At 42.0% G+C, this 20,000-nt stretch overlaps 1 protein-coding gene across 3 annotated transcripts in view; it reads right to left on the bottom strand.

Moving 5' to 3' along the window:
- LOC144956088 (uncharacterized) overlaps positions 1 to 20,000 on the bottom strand; it is a 138,939-nt gene that overhangs the window by 64,630 nt on the left and 54,309 nt on the right. For 2 of the 3 annotated variants that reach the window (XM_078886436.1, XM_078886437.1), the window contains 2 exons: positions 11,221 to 11,480; positions 6,872 to 9,785 (listed from right to left, as the gene is read on the bottom strand). In XM_078886436.1, the coding sequence (XP_078742562.1) occupies positions 6,872 to 8,410 (1,539 nt within the window). In that variant the 5' untranslated portion in view covers positions 8,411 to 9,785; positions 11,221 to 11,480. Of the gene's footprint in view, positions 1 to 6,871; positions 10,466 to 11,220; positions 11,481 to 20,000 lie in introns of those variants that run through there. The other variant, XM_078886438.1, reaches the window with a different exon arrangement.

Raw genomic sequence — 20,000 nt, 5'->3', positions numbered from 1 at the left:
GTTGTTAATTACTTTTTACAGTCCACAGCAGCCTAGTATCATCACTTTGCATCTAAACCAATACTCCCCCCCCCCCACCCACCCACCCACCCCTACCCCATTTTGTATTCAGATTTGATTGACCAATATTGTATGAATATATTTCCGAATTACATTAGAGTTCTGACGAGCCACTGACCATCTGACCATCTGTTGTCACTCGCATAACCCCTGGTGTTCAGCTCGTTTTCGTTATAGAACTTCAGTTATAGTTATAGTTTTACGAAGCTCACTTTTCCAAAGCGAAATTCAAACCTGACAACCCCCCCCCCCCCTTCTCCTCCCCTCCCCCCTCTCTCTCTCTCTCTCTCTCTCTCTCTCTCTCTCCCTCTCCATTTCTCTCTCTCTTTCTCTCTGTCCCTTTCTATTTCTCTCTCTTTCTCTCCCACCCTCTCTCTCTCTCACTCTCTCTCTCTCTCTCTTTCTCTCTCTCTCTCTCTCTCTCTCTCTCTCTCTCTCTCTCTTTCTTTCTCTCTCTCTTTTCAGAACTTCATGAAGCATCTCTAAGTCATTAAAACGGATTGAACATGAAAGTTGACGCCAGTCTACATACTGTTGAAGACTTTTGTTGATTTCTAAAGATAACCATTCGATTGATATTTTTATCTCCAAGAAAATACGGGTTTTCCCATTTTCAAGAAGGCAGGTGTGCTAGTATCGTACTCTGTACTTGACATGTAATCGTATTCGTGGAAACAAAATGTCAAGACGGAACCATGGTCATTACTTGACCTGGAGCTTTTTATATAGCGCAATATTTACAAAACGTGCTCAAAGCGCTTTACAAGGGGTCTCTGACCAACAGCAACACGTAACATGTAGAACGAAACAATTTTTCCGCTCTTAACGGCCAGGTACTCATTTTACACCTAAGTACGGTGAGAGAATGTGAGTAAAGAGCCTTTTCCAAGGTCTCAATTATAAGCCGAGTGAGGCTCGAACCCGGGAACTTTCGATCGGAAAGCGAGTGTCATTCATACCACGAGAGCACATAGCCACACAATGACATTAATGGCACACCTTGTCAATATGCAGGTGTCATGGGACATCAACGATGTGGCAGTGACTGTCTGTCACCGATGACCAATTAGACACTTGTGTAGTTACACCACACTGACCAGAACAATGGACCCAATGGACCTGGCGGTGGACTAATCACTCTTGGGAATTCTAGAAATTCTCAACCGTGTATGTATGTATGTATGGATGGATGGATGGATGGATGGATGGATGGATGGATGGATGGAGAGAAGGAAAGAGAGAGAGAGAGAGAGAGAGAGAGAGAGAGAGAGAGAGAAGGAGAGAGAGAGAGGGGGGGGGTTGGAGAGTTCCTTTGCTTATTTTATTGCTGACGAAGTGTTTGTACCCGAAATGTCCATTATCTATATTGTTTCCATCCGAAGCCTTTCCATATTCATCTTTTAGTTAGTATTTTTACGATCCCAGGCTTCAGGCATTCCCGTCCTCTAGTCTGTGGTCCCCACCGTTCACTCAACTTACTCTTAGAAGGTATTGCATGTACCAGGCGCTTGGTAACAATTCGTTCATTGAACTCACTCGAGTTGGTCAGGAAGCAAAAATCCTTCGCGGTCGACCATCAACCCAGCAATGAACGAATAAAGACCCCTGAAGTATGAAATAGGCAGCGGGGGGAAGGGGAGGGTGTGTGTGTGTGTGGGGGGGGGGGGGGGGGGGGAATGTAGTGATTGTGAGGAGACGGGATTGAGGAAATGGTTGGGGGGGGAGGGGGGATAGTGATTGTGAGGAAGCGAGATTGAGGAGGTTGGAGGATTGGGGGGGGGGGGGGGGGGGGGGGGGAAGTGGTAGCATTATAGATTTTTGAAAACTAAATTGGCTTGAAATCCTAAAATAAACAGCCGTTAATGTTAGCGTGTAAATAAACCCCAGCCCGGTCGATCCAATATTCAATAAATCGATACTAAGGTGAATTGGACATTCCGATACTTAATTAGTTATACCAACTTACCGAGGTATTGAGCTGAGAACGATGTAGTGGTATCGAACTAACCGTCAAATATCGTTTAACTCTCTCATTACCGACCATTTTCAAGAAAACTTGATTTTTGTAACACTATAATTGAAGAGAAATATTTTATTTTTAAAAAAACTAGAGCTTGTATAGAGCGCAATATCCACAAGATGTGCTCAAAGCGCTTTACAAAGGGTCCCTGACCAACAGCAACACGTAACATATAGAACGACACATGATGACATGTTAGGCGATATTTCCCGCTGTTGACGGCCAGGCACTCATTTTATATCTGAGTACGGTGAGAGAATGTGGAGTCTTTTCCAAGAACTCAACTATGTGCCGAGCGAGGCTCGAACCCAGGACCTTTCGATCCGAAAGCGAGTGTCATACCACAAGACCACATACCGCACATAAGTACATACTTACACATAGTTTTTTTGTTTTGTTATTTTGTTTGTTTGTTTTTTGTTTTTTTTTTCCGCATAACAAGCTTCACAAAACAAATATTCTTCATAGAATTTTGTGATGTACAATACCTTTCTTATAAATGAAAATGCTCTTTGAATCGCAACAAATGTGACGATTTTCTCTGTAGTTGGTAAGGGGAAGGTTAAAATGCGACTAGGTGGTCTCGTGGTATGACACTCGCTTTCGGATCGAAAGTCCTGGGTTCGAGCCTCGCACGAGTTGGGTCCTTGCAGAAGGAATCTTTACTCACATTTTCTCACCGTACTCAGGTGTAAAATGAGTACCTGGCCGTTAACAGTATTGTTTCTGTCCGAAAAAAAATTGTAACATCTCCTAACAGGCGTCGTCATATCCTGTCCTAAGTGTTAAATAATGTAGCTATTGGCCAGGGACCCCTTGTAAAGCACTTTGGGCACGTTTAGTGGATATTGCTCTATATAAAAGCTTAATTAAAATAAAAATACAACCACAAGATACGCCGTGTGCCAATCAAATGATTAATGAAACATAATATATCAATGGACAAATCGATATCTGTTCCAATCGAATAATCGAATCGCCACGGACTTGGCGGCTCGATAAGATTTCTACGTGTAGATTGGGCAAAGTTTATCATGGTGAAAGGATGGAGGCTGATCGCGGTGCCATCGTCCTTTTGGAGGAGTTCTATAGGATGACAGCTGATCGCGGTGCCATCGTCTTTATGGAGGAGTTCCAGAGGATGGAAGCTGATCGCGGTGCCATCGTCCTTTTGGAGGAGTTCCATAGGATGGAAGCTGATCGCGGTGCCATCGTCCTTTTGGAGGAGTTCCATAGGATGTAGGCTGATCACGGTGCCATCGTCCTTTTGGAGGAGTTCCATAGGATGGAAGCTGCTCGCGGTGCCATCGTCCTTTTGGAGGAGTTCCATAGGATGGAAGCTGCTCGCGGTGCCATCGTCTTTATGGAGGAGTTCCATAGGATGGAAGCTGCTCGCGGTGCCATCGTCCTTTTGGAGGAGTTCCATAGGATGGAAGCTGCTCGCGGTGCCATCGTTTTTATGGAGGAGTTCCATAGGATGACAGCTGCTCGCGGTGCCATTGTCCTTTTGGAGGAGTTCCATAGGATGACAGCTGATCGCGGTGCCATCGTCTTTATGGAGGAGTTCCATAGGATGGAAGCTGCTCGCGGTGCCATTGTCCTTTTGGAGGAGTTCCATAGGATGACAGCTGATCGCGGTGCCATTGTCTTTATGGAGGAGTTCCATAGGATGGAAGCTGATCGCGGTGCCATCGTCTTTATGGAAGAGTTCCATAGGATGACAGCTGCTCGCGGTGCCATCGTCTTTATGGAGGAGTTCCATAGGATGACAGCTGCTCGCGGTGCCATTGTCTTTATGGAGGAGTTCCATAGGATGACAGCTGCTCGCGGTGTCATCGTCTTTATGGAGGAGTTCCATAGGATGACAGCTGCTCGCGGTGCCATTGTCTTTATGGAGGAGTTCCATAGGATGACAGCTGCTCGCGGTGCCATCGTCTTTATAGAGGAGTTCCATAGGATGTAGGCTGCTCGCGGTGCCATCGTCTTTATGGAGGAGTTCCATAGGATGGAAGCAAGCTGATCGCGGTGCCATCGTCCTTTTGGAGGAGTTCCATAGGATGACAGCTGCTCGCGGTGCCATCGTCCTTTTGGAGGAGTTCCATAGGATGACAGCTGCTCGCGGTGCCATCGTCCTTTTGGAAGAGTTCCATAGGATGACAGCTGATCGCGGTACCATCGTCTTTATGGAGGAGTTCCATAGGATGAAAGCTGCTCGCGGTGCCATCGTCCTTTTGGAGGAGTTCCATAGGATGAAAGCTGCTCGCGGTGCCATCGTCCTTTTGGAGGAGTTCCATAGGATGTAGGCTGCTCGCGGTGCCATCGTCTTTATGGAGGAGTTCCATAGGATGACAGCTGCTCGCGGTGCCATTGTCTTTATGGAGGAGTTCCATAGGATGAAAGCTGATCGCGGTGCCATCGTCTTTATGGAGGAGTTCCATAGGATGACAGCTGCTCGCGGTGCCATTGTCTCTATGTAGGAGTTCCATAGGATGAAAGCTGCTCGCGGTGCCATCGTCCTTTTGGAGGAGTTCCATAGGATGTAGGCTGATCGCGGTGCCACCGTCCTTTTGGAGGAGTTCCATAGGATGACAGCTGATCGCGGTGCCATCGTCTTTATGGAGGAGTTCCATAGGATGACAGCTGATCGCGGTGCCATCGTCCTCTCGGAGGAGTTCCATAGGATGGAAGCTGATCGCGGTGAAATCGTCCTTTTGGAGGAGTTCCATAGGATGGAAGCTGATCGCGGTGCCATCGTCCTTTTGGAGGAGTTCCATAGGATGGAAGCTGATCGCGGTGCCATCGTCTTTATGGAGGAGTTCCATAGGATGACAGCTGCTCGCGGTGCCACCGTCCTTTTGGAGGAGTTCCATAGGATGGAAGCTGATCGCGGTGCCATCGTCTTTATGGAGGAGTTCCATAGGATGACAGCTGATCGCGGTGCCATCGTCTTTATGGAAGAGTTCCATAGGATGACAGCTGCTCGCGGTGCCATCGTCCTTTTGGAGGAGTTCCATAGGATGACAGCTGCTCGCGGTGCCATCGTCTTTATGGAGGAGTTCCATTCAGGGTTTCCAGATACATTTTGCAAACAATGGCAAACATGTCATAGACAAATGCCAATTTTTTTTTAATGGAGCTTTTATATAGCGTAATATCCACTAAACGAGCTGAAAGCCCTGTACAAGGGACCCCTGGCCAACAGCAACATTTAACACGTAGAACGGTACATGACGCTTGTTAGGCGATATTGCAATTTTTCGGGTAGACAACGCTGTTGACGGCCAGGTACTCATTTTACAGCTGAGAACGGTGAGTGAATGTGAGTAAAGAGTCTTCTCCAAGGACTCAACTATGCGCCGAGCGAGGCTCGAACCCAGGACCTTCCGATCCAAAAGCGAGTGTCATACCACTAGACCACATAGCCGCACAAATGGGATTTTAAAAATGCCAAACTTTATCGGGCAATACTTTTTCTGCAGAAATACACTGCCAAGAATAAGTGTCTTGATTTGATGGAAATTGGATTACACCTTTCAAATTTGAGGGAGAAGTTTTGTGGGTTAAACAAAAAAAAGAAATGGCATTAAAAACACCAAATTGGCAACTCTGGTTCCGTTAGTTTCAGTTGATAGAGCAAACGTTTCAGAAACAAGGGGACCAAGTATCAATCCTAAGTTTTTTTTTTCAGATTTTTTTCCTACCCCAAGCTATAATCGAGTTGCCGGGTCTGTAACTGTAAGATTGGGAGAAAGCATTTTGATCTGCTCAGTGCAAACTGTGATATTAAATCGTGTGCATTACGTCATCAAAATGTGTGTAATTAATTCAAACAATATCATGCCATACGGTTTTCACCGACGTGTATTAATATGCAGGTGTGACATCCGAACCCACTTATGGGTCTAGTTTATCATTGTTGTAATGGGTAATATTTGTATTGGCATTATTAATCTACTAAGAGTAAGTTCTGTGTATAGGACAAAAGGTGATATGGCATAGTTACACATAGTTAATCACACACACACACACACACACACACACACGCGCGCGCGCGCGCGCGCATATACATACATACACACACACACGCGCGCACATACACACACACACACACAAAATCAAACCAGATTATGGAGTGTTAACAGATAGGATATTTACGTGATATTATGACATAGATACGAAACGTTTGTCTGTAAAAACGCACAGAGACACACATATACACATTCATTCACACACAAGCAACGCGGAAGGATGAGAGAGACAGAGACAGAGAGAGAGAGAGAGAGAGAGAGAGACAGAGAGAGAGAGAGAGAGGGAGAGAGAGAGAGAGAGAGAGGTGGGGGGGGGGAAGGGTAACTAATAAATTAGACATGATCATAATGATGATGTTTTTGCTGCAGCAGCTGATGTTGATAATGATGACACTGACGACGATGATGATGAAATCGTTGCTGTTGTTGTTGCTGCTGATGATGTTGACGATGATGATGACGATGGTGATAATGATGATGCTATTGTTGTTGCTGCTGCTGATGATGATGACGATAATGATGATTACAACGATGTTGATGGTGATGATGATGATGATGATGATGATGATGATGATGATGATGATGATGATGATGATGATGATGATGATGAGCAGGAGGAGACTGATGATTTTGAAGACAAGAAATACGAGGCAGAGAGGATATAATAGAGAGAAGAGTTGATGGAAGAAGAAGAGAAATAAGAGTAGACAAGTAGGTGAGGATGAAATAATGAATGTTTCTATAAATAGATTTGGTTTCTTACCTTGCAATGCTCACAATTCCATTTCACGGAATAACTATCATTGCAGTCAAACCGCTGGATTAGCTCAAGGAACGACCCGAAACGTTCCTCGGCCAAGGCGTCCAGGTCGATAATGTCCTGGAGATAATCCATACAGTGGGACGGGGAGCCCAGAATTGGACAGTCCCCCCTGGAGGGACTGGAGTCGGAAGCACACGAGGTAGACAGAGTCTCATAGGATGAACAGAACCGAAGGTGTGACTTCTTGATGACAGAATCTCGATCAGTCGTTTGGCACCGCCCACAAATGGCCTTGGCCAGGGCAGGGGTCAAGGGGAGGAGGCACTGGCTGCCAGTTTTGAGCGAATCGCATGTGATATCGGACGATGACGATGAAGATGTGGATGATGATGATGATGATGATGATGACGAGGAGGAGGAAGAATATATTTTAAATAATTGACTGACAGCGGGACAGGAGTTTGCAGGTTGTCGCTTGGGTTGTTGCTTTTGATGCTGTCGATGGTGATGATGATGGTGATTTGATGATGATGATGATGATGGTGGTGATGAGGGTGAAAGTCGGGAGGATGACGATAACGATGAGGATGATGATGATGATGATGATGATGACGACGACGATGATGATGATGATGATGATGATGATGATGATGATGAATGTAAATATTTTGAAGAGTGTGATGGAGAAGACTTTGAAGATGATAACAACGTAGAGGAAGATTGACGAGAATTTACAGAAGACGAACTGGGCGACAATGAAGGGGGTGATAATGAGGGATGAGAATCTTTGATGTGGCTGGAAGAAGCATAAAGGCCGGACGGGTCATAACTGTTGTGTCTGTCTCCTCCTCCTCCCTCTCCTCCTCCTCCTCCTCCTCCTTCATTCTGTCCATCTATTCTTCCTTTAAACTTCCCGGTCATTTTAATCCTAAACGGCCGACGCCCTGACGGTGAATACCTCATCCTTCCCCCCTGGGAGTCCATACTGAGAGTGCTATTGACACCACGATACACTCGCCCATCTCCATCTAAGTTCGTTTCCTTCACAGCAACTCCAGCTGATGAAAGCGAGCGAGATTTTGAAGTTCTTCCGTACAAATTATGCCGATGTGATTTGGTATTTGCATTATTTTTATGCCTTTCATTACCACCACCATTACTACTACTGCTACTACTACTGCCACTTCCACTACTATCGACACTACTGCTACCACTACTTCCACTATTTCTACTACTACTACTACTACTACTTCTACTTGTTCCCATACTTCTAGCACTACCACTACCGCTACTAACACCGTGCACGGGGCCAGAACTGTGGTAATAGAACTCAAATCCAGACCGAACGTAAGGCGGCGGTGGCGGCGACTCTTTATGTTTATCCTTGTGGACTTTGAGAGCTATCGCCGGCAGGACCCCGTCCGCCAAGAGAAGCGAGAAAACCATGAGGATGGAGAAGAAAGGGCGGGCCAAACGCCTTAGGTCAGCAACGCTTAGTGGACATTGGGCGTGCACATGAACAGAGCACCAGCCGCGCATAGTTCAGAACCAGTGGTCCCCAGGGTAAAAGGCTGTAGAGGGCTTGAATACATAGATTAGCATATCAGTCTGCTGACGCCTAATGGAAGAAGACAAGGGGGCACTACTCCTGTTGGCCAGAGGAGGTCAAGAATATTGGAAGAGGTCAAAGTCTTGAATTACAAGGGATCACGTGATATTTTTGATATTTTGATTCTGGAAAATGAACTCTTTGATTATGGTTCAGCGTTAGCACCACATGCGTGTGTCACATGATCCACTCATCTACACACAATGTGGTCAAAAACAAACGTTTAGGGTAAAGTATTTTGATAATATGTTTTGTGAAAACCCTCAACCATGACACACTTCAATCAATGCATGATGTGTTATACTCCTGTGTAATTCCTCAAATGTAACACGCCGAATTCAATGTGCAATTTTTTGTTAACGAGCCTTGATGGACCAATTCTTGTGTAAAACAAAAGAAAAAATTGCACACATCTAGAAACATGTCTTGATAGAAACCCTAAACGAATAAGGACCCCGTCTACATTTCTACTCGCCCCAACACATTAGGCGGCCCCTCGTTGAGTATGTACACATGACACATCACTACCATCATTCCCCAGAATAATTTACCAGAAAACATGAACTTTGTTATCAATCCTCACATCAGAATAATTCCAAGGTCGACGTTAACTCCGTGGAAAGCGATTGACAGACGAATGATTGGGTTTAGAATGGTTCAAACTGGAGAAAATTCGCACACGGTCGCCATCACCACATATCACCTTTCACAGTATGTCTCTGAATTCACAACACAGAAAGGCCAAAGCCTCGTCTGTTGTCGTGACACTTGGTGGTTAAACTGGAAGTCGGAGATGACGTTTTCGACAAAAACAGAAGTTGAAAGAATGACGTCACCCAAGCAATGATGTTCCACGTGCATTTTGTGGTCATGCTACAAGGGTGTCTTAGAAATTTCTCAACCTTTGAAAATATATCCTGAACATCTGATTTTGTGGTCGTCAATTTCTTTACAAGATTTGAAATATTTAAAAATTGCGATGTAAATCTTGTTTAATTTTGAGAAATATTGAAAACGGGGTTGTTTTGATTGTGGTTGCTTTTAGGGTCGATATACACCAACTTTCTGTAAGATGTTGGTTGTGTTACAGATGTAAGGGTGGATGTAGCCCGTTTGTTTGGTGAGATGATGGTCGTACGGCTTTAATGAAATGCTTGGATATGTTGCTTTAAGAGTGGACGTCAGCCTATGTAAGACTGGTAGAGTGTTGACATTACAATGTTCTACTCCATGGTCATGTGACGGGGGTAAAGCTCCATTTTGGATAGATCAGCCTTTATTTGGGTCTGCGATGGAGAAATAAATCTGTTGATAGAAAGATAGAAAGGATGGAATGGTTCAGTGGGTAAAGATGGAATAATAATCACATCAGATCAAAAGAATTTATAAATCACTCAAATTGGAAACATTCGAAATGAATTAATCAATTGATTCATTAGTAATTCAATGCATCGACAGAAATGACGTCAAGTACTATGGGCACGTTTTGTGGACATTGTCCTTTATTTAAGCTAGCGTTTTCTGTTTTCTTTTTCTTTTTCTTTTTTTTTTCTTTTTTTTTTCTTTTTTTTTTTGGTGTGTTTTTTATCTATTTTGTGCGTTTTTTATTTTTCTTATTTTAAATTGTGATATGGTGGTGATAGTGGTGGTGATGATGATGATGATGATGATGATGATGATGATGATGATGATGATGATGAAGATGATGATGATGATGATGGTGTTGGTGGTTGTGGTGGTGGTAGTAGTAATAATGATGATTAATTCGTGATCAATACATATTTGTAAGCTGTAGGTAGTGTGTTTTGTGGGTATGTGTATGTGTGTCACAATATGTTTTAATTATACTTTCTCTGTTTTCATCTGACCAATGCCTTGTTCCCCGTGTTTTCTATTCTCCATATCAATGTTACTGTTAAAAAAAAATAATAAAATAAAATTTCTTTTATTCATCCCCATGGGGAAATTTGTCCCTTGGGTCTATTCCAAGGGAAGTTTGGAATAACCCAGGCGTTAGCCGCAGTGCAGCGCCGAAAATTGAGCTAAATAAAAAGCTCAAGTTTAAATAAAATCTAAAATAAAATCAGTGAGATGACACAGAGATTGAGGCGAGAAAGTGGAATACACGTAAAAATGGCCCCAAAACAAGGTGGTCAACTAAATAACATTGACAAATTAAGATACATAACGACACCTTGATACCAACACACTGTGACATACAACACACCAACACACTTAAACAGGGATACACATACCGTGACACAACTTGACCTTTTATAAAGAGCAATATCAACTAAACGTGCTCAAAGTGCTTTACAAAGGTCCCTGACCAATAGCAACACTAATAAACACGCAACGTGTTGAACAAGATATGACGCCTGTTAGGCGATATTACATTTTTGTTCAACAGAGATAATGCTGTTAACGGCCAGGGACTGATTTTATACTTGAGTAAGGTGAGAGAATGCGACTAAACAGTCTTTTCCAAGGACTCAACTAGCGAGGCTCGAATCCAGGACCTCCCTGTTCGAAAGCGAATGTCATAACACAGGACCAGAGAGCCGAACGATGTACTCGTCCCATGAAACCAAAATACTCAAAGAAATATAAAAGTATTTAGATAAATAATCAATATATCCCGACAGAAATGATCCGAGTCAGCAACAGGCATCCAGACAGAAAGACAAACAAAACCACAACAAAACAAACATACAGACAGACACACAGACAGACAGCTTACCATTCTACGAACTCTCTGTCTCAAATAGTCCATCGTACCAGTGGGTCTGGGTATGGAATCAAATGGCCGCGAGAATCCCTTGTTGCCGGCGACCGTAGTAGGCAATCCAAACACTGTCTAGAAACGAATCGATACCGATGTTTGCCCAGCCGATGATAATGATTACCATAGGACGGAAGTGACGAAGTAGACGATAACCACGTGATCTCTTGCTTGATCTTGACCCTTAATCCTTATCACGGTTTTGTTGTCATTGGTATCTGATAAAAACAAAAAAAAAAATGGAAAAGAAAATTAATCAATACAAATTACCCCTCCATAACGACATTGTAACCCAGTGTTTACCAGGCGGTAACACAAAACTGTAAGGCTACATTATACAAAAATATACATGTACGTAAGTTTTTATAAACCACCTCCCTGGTGTAAGTACAATAGCAACAACAACACTACTACTACTACTACTACTACTACTACTACTACTACTACTACTACTACTACTACTGCTACTACTACTACTACTACTACTACTACTACTACTACTACTACTACTACTACTACTACTATTACTAATACTACAGCTGCTGTTGCTACTACTACTACTACCACTACAACTACTATTACTACTACTACTACTACTATTACTAATACTACAGCTGCTGTTGCTACTACTACTACTACCACTACTACTACTACTACTACTACTACTACTACTACTACTACTACTACTACTTATACTACTACTTCTGCTGCTGCTACTATGTACTATACTACTACTACTACTACTACTACTACTACTACTACTACTACTACTACTACTACTACTACTACTACTACTGCTGCTGCTGCTGCTGCTGCTGCTACTACTAGGAAAAAAATCTCGAATTTGACTCGGACTCGAACCCGTTCCCTTTGTTTGTGAAGGTATAGCGGGAATGAAACTGACGTCCCTCAGCTCTTTGTTATTATTTGTAGTCAGCCGTTACTACTACTACTGCTACTACTACTACTACTACTGCTACTACTACTACTACTACTACTACTACTACTCTACTATACTACTGCTACTACTACTACTGCTACTACTACTTACTACTACTACTCTACGTACTACTACTACTGCTACTACTTACTACTACTACTACTACTACTACTACTCTACTACTACTACTGCTACTACTACTACTGCTCTACTACTACTGCTACTACTACTACTGCTACTACTACTGCTACTACTACTAGCTACTACTACTACTACTATACTACTAATACTACTGCTACTACTACTACTGCTACCTACTCTACTACTACTACTACTACTACTACTACTACTACTACTACTACTGCTACTACTACTACTGCTACTACTACTACTACTACTACTACTACTGCTACTACTACTACTACTACTACTACTACTACTATACTACTGCTACTACTACTACTACTTACTACTGCTCTACTACTACTACTGCTACTACTACTACTACTACTACTACTACTACTACTTACTACTACTACTATACTACTTACTACTACATACTACTACTACTATACTACTACTACTACTAGGAAAAAAAAATCTCGAATTTGACTCGGACTCGAACCCATTCCCTTTGTTTGTGAAGGTATAGAGGGAATGAAACTGACGTCACTCAGCTCTTTGTTTTTATTTTTAGCCAGCCGTTTTTATGAGAGGTCTGACAAATTGTACTGATTCGACTATAAACCTTTAATGTTACACATCGTTTTCTGGTGTTGACACGTTTATCCGGCTGGTGGATGTTGTGAGCTTTTTAACCAAACGCAAATTATAGGTCTAGTCCAAATTGAAATTGGAATCAACAGTACGACGGGACAAGCTCCTAAGTGTATAGATGGTGTGCGCTTGGCTAAGAAATTCACAATGCTGCCATCCGGAATTATAACAAAACTATGTGTAACCTTGAACGTTTATAGTCTGGTTAATACAGTTTAGTGAAAATTACTCACAAACATGGATGGCAAAAAACAATAACAAAGACCCGTGTGACGTTAACTTCGTTCTATCTATAGTAGGTCTGGTTTGATTGTTAAATACTCACAACATCCGCCACCCGGATATAACGTACCAACACACAAAACTATGTGTAACCTTGAACGTTTATAGTCTGGTTGAAAGAATATAGTGAGAACTTCTCATAAAATGTGGCTGTCTAAAAACAGTAGTAAAGAGATGAGTGGCGTCAATTTCGTTCCTTCTATTTTATATTTTTCACAAAGCGTCAGTTTAAACTCGCTCCTCCCCCATCGTGAGAAAATCGCCACACATGTCTCAAGTTAAAACTATTAAAAATTATCTTATTTATTCCCATTTCTCTTGTACACATCACAAACATTGGAAGATTTCTTATTTTTATTCATATTTTTTATGTAAAAGGGAAACCTGAAGGAGAAACATTTACAATAGTAAGTTCTCAGGTATGTCGCTAGATTAGTAGGTGCATAGGTTGGTAGGAAGGTAGGTAGGTAGGTGGTTAGATTTTTTGATACATAGATAGGTGGGTAGGTCGGTAGTTAGATTAGTTGATGGATAGGTGGGTAGTAGGTAGGTAGGTAGATATGTAGGTAGGTGGTTAGAATGTTGGGTACAGAGGTAGGTAGGTAGGTAGGTAGGGATGTGGATAGATTGATTGATAGATATGTAGGTAGAGAGATAGATATAGGCCTATTGTTAGATAAACAGACAGATGCACACCCCACTCTCCAACACACAAACACACAAACAACCGCCCCCCCCCCCCCCCTTCCGCGACACACACACAAACGAAAACACATAATCACCCACACACATTCACCGTGTCACACACACACACGCACACACACACACACACACACACAGACGCGCACACACACATGCGGATGTATCAAATCTTTTTGGAACAATATAATTTTATGATTCGATTCACAAAACATTTCCAATCTTTCTTTCTCAAGAGAACAGTAAATAGTAATAATAAAACAAAAACAAAACAAAACAACAAAACAAACAAATCGCCAGGTATAAAATGTCAATGACACAGTAATTCCACTAGCATCTACACACGTCATCAATACATACAAGTCACTTTGACGTCATTCCAGTCTTTGTGTGTTTTGGTGAAGGGGGGGGGGGGGGGGGTTGGTATGTGAAGATTGAAAATAATGACGATGCAGCGGGAAACCGGAAAAATAGTATCTTTCTATTTATAGGTATATTCATCCATTAATCCATCCATCCATCTCTCTCTCTCTCTCTCTCTCTCTCTCTCTCTCTCTCTCTCTCTCTCTCTATCTATATATCTATCTATCTCTCTATCTATCTAGCTAGCTAGCTATCTAACTATCTTTCTATCTACCTAGCTATCCACCTATCTTTCCATCTATATATCTATTTTTCTAGCTAGCTAAGTATCTGCATTTATAAAGTTAGATAGATATATAGATGGCGACAGTGTGTGTGTGTGTGTGTGTGAGAGAGAGAGAGAGAGAGAGAGAGAGAGAGAGAGATTGTGCACGGAAAAAGAGAGAGAGAGAGATAGATAGAGAGAGGGGGAGAGACAGAGAGAGAGAGAGAGAATATAGAGAGTGGGAGAGAGAGGGAGGGAGAAAGTTTTAAAAAAAAGAGAGAGAAAGTGAGTGAGAGAGACTGTTGTGAGAGAGAAAGAGAGAGTACACAGAGTGCATTATCGGATAACCGTTGGAGTGAGTGGAATATTGAATTGAAATGGAGTTGATGATTGGGGCAATATCGATATCTTCAAGAAATCATATCGATTTTATCACTGGAGATAGACCAAAAACAAAAAAACAAAAAACAAAACAAAAATCCACAAAAAAAAAAAAATTGAATCTATTGAAATAGTAACAAAACAAATTATGTTGTAAAGACCGTGGCGGGATTAATCCTTCGTCAGCAAATATATAAGAGAATATCTGAAGCTGACATCTCTTTGTTACTGTTTTTAAACGGCAAATTGGGTGATTAGTTCTCACCAAATTCTTTCAAGCAAGACTATTTGTCCAACGCGTTTAGGTAAACTACGCCGCCAGGGCATTAATAACAGCCCACAAAACTATGAGCAACCTTGAACATTGACAGTTAATTAATTCAACATGTACTTTTCTTCAGGTCTGATCACCCATATTGTTATGGGCTCATTGTTGTAATGGACTTACTCTGGAACCGACTCAAAATATTTTCCATTACAACAATGTTAAAACAAGCACATAATTGTGCACGTCGAGTCTGTAAGATGAACTTTGGTGAGAACATATCACCCAAATGGCGACCTGAAAACAATAACAAAGACTGGACACTATTCTGCAGTACTCTGGAAAAACACAATTTAAAAACTTGGCCAGAAAACTCGTCCTTCAAATAATGATCCATGTTAATGACTCTCATCTTGGAAAAAAACTCTCTGAGATAAAATTTGTAATATCACCTCACAGGCGTCATGGCCGGTCCTACATGTTAAGTGTTGCTGTTGGCCAGGGACCTCTTGTAAAGCGCTTTGAGCAAGTTTAGTGGATATTGCGCTATATAAGAGCTCAAAAGCTCAAAAAAAAAAAAAAGGAAAAGTAGCGCATCAATTTTTCATACCCAAATTTGGCATCCATTACAGGACATGAAAACGATATTTAAAAAACAAACAAACGGGTATTCTATATATGCTCAGACACGGTGAATGTTTGGTATTGGCAAAAAATACCGGGGAAAAAAATACAATTCCCTTTATTCACCCCATACGGGAAATTTGTCTCTAGGGTCTATTCCAAGGGAAGACTGGAATAACCCAGGCGTCAGCCTCAGTGCAGAGCCGCAAATTGAGTGATCAAACTCGGTTACTTTTGGGTACGAAGCAAAGGCCGAATCACTGAGCAACGCTTCCCCTTATGTCCACATTCCACCTTTCTTAACTGTGAAAACCATTACTGAGAATATATCTAGTTTGATATGCTAGAATTTTATGCTGCATCTCATATTCATGAATATCGGCCATAGAAAAGTTTTCATCAAGACAGTGTTGCTCCAAATACGCTTCAACAGTCATGACGTCACTTCCCTCGTAATGACGCATGGTAACTTAGTAACTGGCTCTAAACTATCGGAACAATGGCGGATGCCCTTATGAAATATTTCTACGACGAGAATAAAAGTGTGTCAAGAGGGAAAAAAAAAACATTATAAATCTGATCATGATTTGACTTTTACACATTCTGATCACAAGACATATGAAAAGTTCTAGCCAGCATGAAGAATAAAAAGTACAGATTTTCTTTGTTTAGAACCACGATGGCCGCCGTTGCTGGGCGACGTGACATCAGACTATTGAATCCAGTCGGAGACAGGCCGTTCGCAAGTTTCTAAACGACACATTTTCAGGCAGATGAATTGGGAGCAGTGACATCTATAGATAGAATGCGCTTGGCCAAGGAGTTCACAAAATTGCCATCCGGAAGTATATCGGACCAACACACAAACTCTGTGTACCCATGAACTTTTATAGTCTGGTTAATACAGTTTAGTGAGAACAACTCACAAACGCGGATGGCAAAAACAATAACAAAGGCCTGAGTGACGTCATCTGCATACTATCTATAAGTAGAATCTGATTGGGAGAGATAGACTCGATTGTCTGACCGCTTGGGTCACCGGGACTTTCTCCGTATGACTTTTTCCTATGGGGCGACATCAGAGACATTGATTATCCATCCATCCATCCATCCATCACTCCATGCATCCATCCATCCATCCATCACGTCTTGCATCCATTCATTCATCCATCTATCCATCTACCCATCCATCTATCCATCCACCCATTCATCCATCCATCCTTCACGCCTTGCATCCATTCATCCATCTATCCATCTACCCATCCATCTATCCATCCACCCATTCATCTATCCATCCATCCATCCATCCATCACGCCTTGCATCCATTCATTCATCCATCAATCCATCTACCCATCCATCTATCCATCCACCCATTCATCTATCGATCCATCCATCCATCCATCCATCTTTGAATAAAACAAAAATAAAACATGAGCATTTATATAGCGCAATATCCACTAAACTTGCTCAAAGCGCTTTATAAAGGTCAACAGAAACCCCTAACAGGTAGAACGAAACATGACGCCTATAGGCGATATTCCATTTTTTTCCCCGACAGAGACAGCGCTGTTGACGGCCAGGTACTAGGTACTCATTTTACATTCGAGTACCTTGAGAGAATGTGAGTCAAGAGCCTTTTCCAAGGACTCAACTATGCGCCGAACGAGGCTCGAACCCAGGACCTTCCGATCCGAAAGCGAGTGTGATACAACAAGACCACATAGCCGCACATTTATCCATCATTCATCTATCTATCCTCCCATCCATCCATCATTCCATCGATCTATAATTCCATCCATGAACCACACATCCACCTATCTATAATCCATCCATCACTCCTCCACCACTCCCTCCTTTCACCACATCATCCATCCATCCATAAATCTATCCATCGATCACTCCATGCATTCACCAATCCATCGCTCCATCCATTACTCCATCTATTAATCCATCCATCACACCGTCTGTTCATACACCAATCCCTCTATTAATTCATCACTCAATCCATTAATCAATTCATAACTTCATCCATCAATTAATCATCGATCTATTATCCATTCATCTATCCATCAATCTATCCATCCATCCATTCATCTATAAATCCATCCATTCAGCCATCCATCTATCATCAAACCAATCATCTATAAATCCATCCATTCATCCATCCATTTATCATCAAACCATTCATCTATAAATCCATCCATTCTTCCATCCATCACTCCTTCCGCCACTCTTCAACCATTCTTTCATCCTTCCTTTCTATCACTCTGTCCATCCATCCATCATTCTATCCATCCATTACTTCAACTATAATAACTGCATCCATTGATCAATCCATCCATCCGTTTATCTATCCACTCATTCATCCACCCACCACTCCGTCCATCACGTCATCCTTCCATCCATCCATCCATCCATCCATCCCTCCAATTATCCATTAATACATCCTTCATTCCATTCATTGATCAATCCATCCATCTATCCATTTATACATCCATCCATCCTTCCATTCCTCCATCCATCACTCAATCAAACCATCACTCTATCCATCCATCTATCCATTTATACATCCATCCATCCTTCCATTCCTCCATCCATCACTCAATCAAACCATCACTCTATCCATCCGTTCATCCATCCTTCTATCATGAATCCGTCCATCCATCCATCCATCGATCTATCTATCCATCCATCCAACCATCCACCTATTATTCATCCATCCACCCATCACTCCATCCATTCATCGTACTCCATCCATCCATTGGTCCATCCTTCATTACTCCATCATCCATCAATCAATCCTTTGGTCCACCCACCACCATCCATCCATTGGTCCATCCAACCATCCATCCATCCATCCATCCATCCATCCTTCAATCTACCCAGCTGTAGAGACAAGACAAGGCTGATGGGATTGGAAAGTATTAACATATCGATTTGAAAAAAAATCGTAGTCGACAATTCCCCCCCCCCCCCCCCCCCCCCCCCCTTTCCGCCCCCTTTCCATTCTAGACAGTGTCTGTATTGAACTCGAGTAGGAAGATGACGGGGAGAGGTTGTGATTCGTGTGACGGGAGAAGGGAGGAGAGGGGAGAAGGGGAGGGGGGGGGGGGGGGTTGAAGAATGGCCCCGGGGGCCTCGCATTTACTACCCTATATTTGTATTATAGATTGGTCCAGTAGTCGATATAATATGCCTGTGACGAATCTACCGGAACTGTGAGGGAGGTGTTCCATAGGGATGACAAATGGCGGAGTGGTGTATTCCGTTTTCTTGTGATGGGTTTTGTTATACCGTACCTTATTATATAATATAATTATATATTATAGCTGACATAATATCAAAGAGTGTGTTATATTATCTTACACTATTTATATTATGTAATGTTGCATTATATTTATTTATATACAGTCATTATAGTACATTATGAATAGAGAATAAAAATCAAACAGTGAGATATTGGATGGAGTAAATATAATAAAGAAAGTACTCCTTGGTTAACTGTGAAGCACTGAAAGAGGATTAAGTAAGTAACTAAGTTAGTAAGTAAATAAGTAAGTAATTAATTAAGTAATATCTGAATGACGAGTTATTTGGCCAAATGGTTGAATTAATTCGTGATTTTCTAGGCTAGAAAAAAAAAGAATCGATGCTTTTGAAATGTGATGCTTCAGACGGATGGGAAAGGTGTCATGGAAAGAAAAAAACATCAAACAGAATGGTACTGGATGGAGTAAATATTATAAAGTTCTCCTGGAGACTGTAAAGCACAGAAAGTTGGCGTACTATGACCACATGCGACGCCACAACAGTCTCCAGAAGTCAATACTTGAAGAAAAGATTAATGGGAAAAGAGGTAGAGAGAGGGAGACAATGAAAGAGATGGTTGGGAATTATTTTTTTAAATGACTGGGAGAATGATGAAGGACTGCTCAGGGATGGCGCTAGATAGAGAATTGTGGAAGTCCAAGGCATCCAACCTCTATGAGACGAAACCCTGGTATGGTTATATTATATTATACGGCATTTTATGAGACGCGGCTATGTGGTATTGTGGTATGACACTCGCTTTCAGATCGGAAGGTCCTGGGTTCGAGCTTCGCTCGGCACATATTTGAGTCCACAGATCATGTTCTTTACT

The sequence above is a fragment of the Berghia stephanieae genome, chromosome 10 (assembly GCF_034508935.2).
Source record: "Berghia stephanieae isolate SIO BIC M18660-M18661 chromosome 10, UCSD_Bste_1.3, whole genome shotgun sequence".
Lineage (NCBI taxonomy): Eukaryota > Metazoa > Mollusca > Gastropoda > Nudibranchia > Aeolidiidae > Berghia > Berghia stephanieae.
The sequence above is the reverse complement of the archived record's forward strand: the minus strand, read 5'-3'. Positions and strand labels throughout refer to the sequence as shown.